The sequence below is a fragment of the Triticum urartu genome, chromosome 1A (genome assembly GCF_056163025.1).
Source record: "Triticum urartu cultivar PI428250 chromosome 1A, HENAU_Tu73, whole genome shotgun sequence".
Classification (NCBI taxonomy): Eukaryota; Viridiplantae; Streptophyta; class Magnoliopsida; order Poales; family Poaceae; genus Triticum; species Triticum urartu.
The window spans coordinates 436741103-436750347 of NC_141873.1; the positions used below are offsets into that span (position 1 = coordinate 436741103).

The 9245-nt window shown below is 43.2% G+C and overlaps 1 protein-coding gene across 1 annotated transcript; it reads left to right on the top strand.

The window, feature by feature from the left end:
* The first annotated feature begins 240 nt into the window (after positions 1-240).
* Positions 241-6592, top strand: LOC125516433 (glycoside hydrolase family 2 protein). Its single transcript, XM_048681880.2, has 11 exons — positions 241-698; positions 902-1040; positions 1436-1663; positions 1829-1887; positions 2924-2972; positions 3073-3303; positions 3745-3914; positions 3994-4198; positions 4585-5253; positions 5347-5574; positions 5650-6592. Exons 1-11 carry the CDS (start codon positions 529-531, stop codon positions 6442-6444), a joined length of 2943 nt encoding a protein of 980 aa, XP_048537837.1. The 5' UTR covers positions 241-528; the 3' UTR covers positions 6445-6592.
* The last annotated feature ends 2653 nt before the right edge of the window (positions 6593-9245 follow it).

Here is a 9245-nt window from a genome sequence, read left to right on the forward strand (position 1 = left end):
AAATTAGTTAGGCTTACTGATAATTAGAAGTAGGGATTTTTAGATGACGATCATGTTCCGCAGGATGCTCACATGTTGACGGTTGTCAAACCGTTCGCCGGCAAGGTTCAGACCAAGCGCTGACGGTCAGTGCCTTCGAGGACAACGGTGACGACACGGCACTATTCTTGAAACCCACCCCGTAGCAATATTTAGCTAGTTTTTTTGATCAGTTTTTTTTGGATCAGTAGCAATATTTAGCTAGTTTGTTTTAACGGAACGATATTTCGTAGCAGGATGCACTGAGCTCCGCTGACACCCCCAGTCGATCCCACACTTTCCCATCTCCTCCGCCGATTCCCGGCAGCTGCGCTACTCCCCTCTCCCCTCTGCGCCCGGCCCCACCTCTAAGCACCCGTGACGCGCCACTTGCCCCGCTACCGCCGAGAACAAAAACCCACCGCCGGCGGGCCAGCGCGCGCTCCATCATCAGCATCCCACCTCCTCCGCTCGGAGCGCGGCATCCGCCCGAGCAAGCGATCCGGCGAGATGTCGGCAGATGCTGCTGCGGCGGCGAGCGTGGGCAAGCTGGTGCTCGACACTGGCTGGCTCGCCGCGCGCTCCACCGAGGTGGCCCTCACCGGCGTCGAGCTCACCACCACCCACCCGCCGGACGCCTCCGTCGCCGCCCCGTGGATGCACGCCGCCGTCCCCGGAACGTACGTGCTTCTCCTCGGCGTCCTCGCCGATTTTCCTCCGCTATAATATCTACACCTCCCAGCCGTAGTTCTGATCCGTGGGGATTTGTTTTTCGACGGAGTAATCTATCTGCGGTTTGGGTTTAAAATAGTACTGCAAGCTTTCTTTATTTGGGGGGCGGCCCTTGCTTGACCAACAAACTGTTGGATACTTCTGAATGCAGCGTGCTGGGGACCCTTCTAAAAAACAAGTTGATTCCCGACCCCTTCTACGGGCTCAACAACGAGGCAATCATCGACATCGCCGATTCCGGGAGGGAGCACTACACATTCTGGTTCTTCACCACCTTCCAGTGTGCCCCGGTATGCAGTTATACACCGATTCTCCGTGTATTAGTTAATTGTGCAGTTGCTTAACTAGGAATGCAGCATGACCCCAGTGTAGTAAAGTGATTTTAGGCAGTCGTTTAGTGGCAATAATTGAGCTATCTCCACGATCTAAGTTCCATTTTAGTCTTTACTGTGCCACATTTTGCATTTTAAGAAAGTGGCATTGCAGCAGTGTAAGAGGTCATGGGATATGCTTGCATTTTGCCTTATCCAAACTACTTGCACCGCTCATAATTGGTGTGAATTTGACTTGCTGGAGGGATACTATAATTTTGGCACTCCACCGAATGTAATGCACTTGTTATTCTAGAACATTACTGCATATCTGCTTAACATATCAATTGATTCTGTTATCATTCCATCTCTAGGCAGGAAACCGGCACGTGAGTTTAAACTTCCGTGGAGTAAACTACTCAGCAGAAGTATACATAAATGGGCACAAAGAGATACTTCCAAAAGGAATGTTCCGAAGGCACACCCTTGATATTACTGAAGTTCTTCATCCTGAGGGCAGCAATCTGCTTGCTGTCCTCGTTCATCCTCCTGATCATCCTGGCACGATTCCTCCTCAGGGAGGTCAAGGCGGTGATCATGAGGTATCAATGAGCTTTAGCAAAAGGTTTCAATGATTCATGATCATATAGTTGCGTTAATTCCAAACTACTTCATCTCCATTACACTTTTTGAAAAGGAATATTGTTGCTAAGTGGGACAACTCATGGCAAGTGCATGATCTTACCTTTTGACATGGTCCATTTCAGATTGGAAAAGATGTTGCTACGCAATATGTTGAAGGATGGGATTGGATGTGCCCGATAAGGTTGTTGGTGATATCTGTGTGATTATGTTATTGTTAATCCCGTTGTTTTTCCCAATTAGTTTCCTTCTAACAACAATTATATATTCCTTTTTGGCTGTGTGCATCCTTGATGTCTCGACTAGCTCTTGACATTGTGTTGTTACATAAATCAGGTGTACCTGGTATCAGCTTGATATTAATATATTGCTCATTATCAGGAAAAATATGTTCCTATTATTTTTTGTTAAGACTGATTGACACTCATTGCATGAAAAACTTAGATGCAATATGCTGAACTAGAAACATTTTGCACAGTCTTTTTCTCGACTTTCAACATTGACCAGATATTAGTGTGGTGCTGATTCACTCAAATGGGTGCTTCTAAAAGGAAGTACTCTCATCATCATGATACATGATAAAGCATTTCTGTCCTTCCCCCACAAAAAAAAGCATTTCTGTCCTTTTGAGTCATTTGAACATCTCATAGCTAGATCGGCATAGGAATATTTTTTACATGTAAAAAAATGGAAATCCAATATTATCTTAATAGAAAAAATAGCATCAATATGCAATTTAGCTATGTTGTTTCTGATTTCTTAGAAAAAATAACTGAAAATATGCATAAAATTTTCTTTCAAATCCAGGAAAGTCTCTGTATCAAATTTCCATTCTCCCATTTTGACCACAATAACAAAAGAAATGAATCATCTGCCATAATCTAATAATTTTTGCATTAATGTTGGCCTAACTTTTCTTAACTCAATAATCCCGACGTGCTTGGTACTTCCTTGATTGATTCAATAATGATCACATTGAAAGTCATGATCACGCAAATGTATTTTCCATGTAGTGAGGACTACTGCCAAGTGCCAACAATATCTGATGTCCTAGTTATGTTGGTAAATTCGTTCCAAATTATTACTTGCTATAGTTGCTTCTGTACTTTTACTACAAATCAAAATGTTTGTTTGGAGCAGCATTTTTTCCAAGCTGATCATTCTTGTAGCAATTTGCAACAGTCATAATTCCCTCAATTCTTTCTTTTTGGGCATCCTAGGGATAGAAACACAGGAATCTGGGATGAAGTTTCGATCTGCATAACTGGGGTGAGTTTAGTTGGAATTTTCACATTTATTACTATTTGCTCCTTTATCGTCTGGTTTTTGTGTCGATTGATAGCACTTATTTGCAATTTCCCCTTTGCAGGCTGTGAACATAACCGATCCCCATCTGGTTTCAACTTTTCATGACGATTTTAAGAGATCGTACCTACATTGTACACTTCAGTTGGAGAACAAAAGTTCATGGCTCGCAGATTGTAGTTTAAAAATTCAGGTTTCCGCTGAACTAGAGGGGGACATTTGTTTGGTGGAACATCTTCAGAGTTATGCCATATCGATTCCTCCCCGTTCAGTTCTGGAATACACTCTTCCTCCGGTAAGTTAGTAAGTTAATTTCCATGTTGCACCTTACTCTGGCGGGTTTTTTTAGGGCTGACTCTGGCGTTCCTTCGTTAATTTTCTTATTTTCATCAATGATTATGATATAGCTACTCATGCATTCTTTCTTTTGGTTTTTACAGTTCTTTTTATCTAGAATTGAATTAGTGTGGCATATTAGAGGATCACAACACACTAAACTGTCCCCTAGTGTTATGTTCAATAAGGAAGTACCTTTGTCATCCTCATACCTCTTAAGCAGAAAATATTCAGTGCTCTTTGTTGCATACTTCTCATTGTTAAAGGCACAAGAACCTTGGTGTGAGCACATTTTCCTTGCACTGTCCCTGAGTGATGAATATTTTTAGTGATAGTTATTTTGTTGACAGAACATCCGAAATAAGCAGATTAGTTAACTCTGTTATATGAACATCGGCAGTTATTCTTCTATAAGCCAAACCTGTGGTGGCCAAATGGCATGGGAAAGCAATCGCTCTACAATGTTGAAATTAGTGTGGATGTCAATGGACTAGGAGAGTCCGATTCATGGAGTCATTATTTTGGGTTCCGTAAGGTTGAGAGTTCTATTGATGATTCTACTGGTGGGAGGTAACTAGTTCTTTTATGTCTCAGCGTATAGTACTTGTGCTCATGAAAGCATGGCAGTGTAAATTTATCTCATCTGCAGGATCTTCAAGGTAAACGGTGAGCCTATTTTCATCCGAGGAGGGAACTGGATATTGTCTGATGGCCTGCTTCGACTAACAAAGAAGCGCTACATGACCGATATCAAGTTCCATGCTGATATGAACTTTAATATGCTTCGCTGTTGGGGTGGTGGATTAGCAGAGAGGCCCGATTTTTACCATTTTTGTGATGTATATGGTTTGATGGTAGGGTTAAATTTCTCCCTGTGAATCGATATTTCCTGTTTTGTTATACAAATGGCAAGATATTAGTTTGCCATGAATAGTATAAAGGGTTTTCAAATGATATGCACCTTTGCTCCCTTTTAAGATTCAGAAAGCTAATAGTTACTATCTGGTTGCTGGAATTCCTTGCCTTCACAGGGTTGATGATTAGGTTAGATGTATTTTTGTAACCTACACGGCTACGCCTAGTTGAATATTGATTGCAGTTTCATGTAAACATATTGTGAAGTTCAACAATATCTTTTAATAAGAAATGGAGGGGAATAGTTCTCTTTCGTAATTTTCACATTTACTCTGGTTTGGTGCCATTTTTGTGTTTACTTGGAGTAACAAATCATTTGGTACAGGTATGGCAGGAATTCTGGATAACTGGAGATGTTGATGGTCGTGGACTTCCAATATCAAACCCAGATGGTCCTTTGGACCATGCTCTCTTCCTTCTGTGTGCTAGAGATACTGTCAAGTTACTCAGAAATCATGCTAGTCTAGCTCTATGGGTTGGTGGTAATGAGCAAGTCCCACCAATTGACATCAACAGAGCACTGAAGAATGATTTGAAGCTACATCCTATGTTTTTGAGCAACCAGACAACAAAAAATCAAGGAAAGTATCTATCACAAGACCCAACTGACCCAAGTAAATACCTGGATGGTACTAGGGCGTATGTCCAAGGATCAATGTGGGATGGTTTTGCTGATGGGAAAGGCGATTTCACTGATGGTCCATATGAGATTCAGTATCCAGAGAGCTTTTTCAAGAATAGTTTCTACAAATATGGGTTTAACCCTGAAGTTGGTTCTGTGGGGGTTCCAGTTGCTGCAACGATTAGAGCAACAATGCCTCCAGAAGGATGGAGTATTCCAATTTTTAAGAAGGGAATTGATGGGTACATAGAAGAAGTCCCAAACCCAATATGGGATTACCACAAGTACATCCCCTACTCGAAACCGGGGAAGGTGCATGATCAGATTGAACTATACGGCCATCCAAAAGATCTTGATGATTTCTGTGAAAAAGTAATTTAGTACTGCCATTTCTTCATACGTCGAAGCTTTATGCTTCAGAGCAGAGCATGTAGTTTTGTCTCTAATATTGTCTTTAACCTTCAGGCACAATTGATCAATTATGTTCAGTACAGAGCTCTCCTGGAAGGATGGACTTCTTTCATGTGGACAAAGTTCACAGGTGTTCTAATTTGGAAGACGCAAAATCCATGGACCGGACTACGAGGACAGTTCTATGATCACCTCCAAGACCAAACTGCCGGGTTCTATGGTTGCCGTTGTGCTGCTGAGCCGATTCATGTCCAATTGAATTTGGCTAGTTACAACATAGAGGTACTTTCTGCAACTTACAAAAGTTGTCTCAACCGAACTTTCTGGAAACTAATGCATGGAAAGTGCCTTTTTTAGGTGGTAAACACTACGTCCGATAAGCTGACAGACGTGGCTGTAGAAATTTCAGTATGGGATCTTGACGGCGCATCCCCATATTACAAAGTTACAGAGAAATTCGTGGCACCGCCAAAGAAAGTGAAGCAAATTATGGAGATGGAATACCCTAAGATGAAGAATGCCAAGCCTGTCTATTTTCTACTGCTTAAACTCTTCAGGCTTTCAGACAAGGAAGTACTCTCCAGAAACTTCTATTGGCTACATCTTCCTGGGAAAGACTACAAGTTGTTGGAAGAGTATCGGCAGAAGACAATTCCGCTCGAGATCGGGTCCGAAATTTCTGTCTCAGGCGGCACATACAAGGTAAGAATGTCCATACAGAACAAGTCAAAGAAATCCGCAGCTGATAGCACAACCTCGGTCTCAACTATGGAACTAGAGGACAGAAATGGTGTCCACGGCATTAGTGAAGAAACTACTTGTGTGGTACAGAAAAGTGGTCTGTGGAGCAAAATTCGCAGGAACATTGATCTCGCAAGATCGGGTGACAAACCAAGAACACTTGAGGTGAAGGGGACCGATTCAGGTGTGGCGTTTTTCCTTCATTTCTCGGTGCACACCTCTGAATCATCCACTAGGGAGAATTACAGGGACACTAGAATCCTTCCGGTACACTACTCAGACAACTATTTTTCGCTCACGCCCGGGGAGAAGATGACAGCCGACATCTCCTTCGAGGCTCCTGAAGGATCCAAGCCCAGGGTCATTCTGAAAGGCTGGAACTATCATCTAAACCATGCAGTGATGATGTGAGGCGTGCTTTGTCCGTGAACATGCTATTGAATTGAGTACTGGAAGTAAGATCCATGTAAACTAAGTACATCCCCTGTGAAGTGCAGACATGAACAGTTAGCTATCTTATAAACCAACAATCAACAATAAAGTGCAGGCATCGACTCAATCGTGATATGGCATCAGCAATGCTTGTGGACTAGTGTCATGACTGTTATGATGTCGACGGTGTTTGAAACGGTTCAGGTCTTCTGGTAACATTATCGTTGCCAGTACCGAACTAGGAGCACGAAACATTGGTTGAATTTGGTGCATTTGTCCTGCTTCTTGTTGACACCCGATTTTGGCACGATACAAAACGCAATGAATATGGCCTCAAATGAAAAAGTTCTCAAAGTGATAAAGTTTCGTATCATCAAAAAGATAAACTTTGATATTTGGGTCATAGCTATCCGATCTCATCTCTAAAACCGAACTTGTGATTGAAGTACTGAGATTTTATATCCAGAACACTTTTCGGCTGATTACACCCCCAAGACTGCCCCATATTAAAAAATGATCTACACGATTTGTCTTCGTCTCGTCGAAACGATCGATTTTGATATAAAAATCGTCCAAATCTGAGTCCGTATGCAAAAGTTAGAACAATTGGAGTGCAGCCCTGTCATGAGGCGAGATGTGGCGCGCCCTACCAGACGCATGTCTGATGGGTAGCGCGAGGGAACATGTGTTTTGCGCGAGCGATTTGACCCTCAAGATGACCTCTGATCAAAAAACGTTCAACATGAAAGTTGTTCGTCTTGTCGAAACGGTCAAGATTGCTTTTAGGCTCATTTTCATCCAAGGTCGTTTACCACCTGAAAAATTACCCGCAAGGTGCAGCCAGTTTAAACCGGACAGTTTTGGAAAGTTCGGCCAAAACCAATCCGAATTTGACTAGTATTTTGGACGTGAATCCAAGCCTTTTCCTTGCACGGAAAGTCCAGCCGCCTCTTATATACCTATAAGGGGTGACGGCCGATTAAACAACACCAATCGAACAAATCAATCTACTACTTTTTCGTGTTCATTTACTTTTTATCTCCCCCTTGTATCTTTTTTCTCGTTCTTCGCTAGTTCTTCATGCTGGAGGGCTGCGGATCCACGAGGCTCTAGGGGCGAGCGAATCGACTTGGAGCAGCCCATAGCTGCCGCGAGCCCCGACGGGGTCCCTCCCGGGCAAGCGGGGCTTCGGGTCTACAAAAGTGTCTGCCGGCTGTCCTGCGTATCGCGCTGCCGGTCGGATCTCCTTCGACGTGAGCTGCGGTGCATCACCCTCGGCGTTGGAGGTACACGGTGACGTGTTCGTGTGCGAACACACTTTTTGGCGACTCCGCTGGGGACGAAGCTTTGAACAGTCTCCAGCCTGTTCTTGCTACGAGGAGAGCGTAATCAAGCGACTGCAATCTACAACAGTAACATGTATCATCAATCTCCTTGCGTAGATGCAAATAGCCATTATGTTGATGTTGCTAGATTTTTCAACGGACATGTGATGTCGGCCAGCCCTAATGAGCAAAGGCCGACTAGTTATTCCGTTGGAGAAACTTGGAATTTACAGAATCATGATATGCAACTTATGAATCTGAACTTTCGTGCATCGGCAACATCTTTCAATATGCCGATGAACAACACGATTTGTTCGATTGATCAATATAGGACACCTCATGTACATGAGGGCATCTCAAAGTTTTATCCATCGGCAGCCGACTCGCAATATGCGGGTTCATCCCCAAACATGCCGATGAATGGGGGAATCGGCCATGCTTCTGTTAGCTATTTGGCCGGTTATCCTCAAACATCATATACTACACCTCGTCAGATTAATTGTTCAGTGGCGTATGAAACTAAAAATATTCATGACTCGGCTCACCTTCACGGTCATGGCCGAGTGAATGGAGATTCTATAGGAGCATATGTGCCTAATATTGCAGGAGATGAGGTGGCTCTGGCTGCATTAAAAAATTTAGCCCAAAATAAGAAGATTAGTGCTATTTGCCTTGAGCAACACGACAAGGGATTGGTTCCTGATTATGAGGCAATAAGAGCTAGGATTTTGAAAGAAGACGAAGTGTTGCCGATTGATTAAATTGTCGAGAGAAAATATTCAACAACGATGCATATGCCTTCACCTATCATTGCAGCATGTTATACACCCCCTATACAAGCGCAAAATTTCGACAACATCAATTCATTGCCGAAAGATCCTAAAAGTATTGGGGGGCAAGCCGATCCAAGCAGGGTTGAGTTTAAAGAATCTGGCCCAAGTGGACAAGATCAAGCCAAAGCTCACAGGGAATAGAGTCAACGAATTTACTACACCTACCCTTGAGGAATTACCAGCAGAATATCGACAGGCCTACGAAGCACTCAAGAAGAAGCGTGGAGAGGGATATTTGCAAGAATACGTCAAGTGCCTTCCTCCATGTAGCAACCATGTTGGCCCTTCTACACTGTTGAGGCAAGATAAAAAAGAAGCTTTGCAAGCAAACCAGCAAAAAAGGATTCACTCGGCTAATATGATGGATTCGGTTGAAACCGGATTGAGCAACATGATGTTTAAGACCGAGTGCGTTGCATCGTTCCAGACGAGTGCATCACCGGCTAAAGCCGAGTGCATCAAGCCAACTATTGCCGTGTGTACCAAAATAGAAGATGCAAGCTTGGTTGAGCAAAGGAACGACAAACGCAACAAATTGGCTGTGCTCGATTTTTCTGGATGTAAGGGAGCTTACATGCTACCCTATGAGTTTCGTGCTAAAGATATTGATGAGCATCAAGAA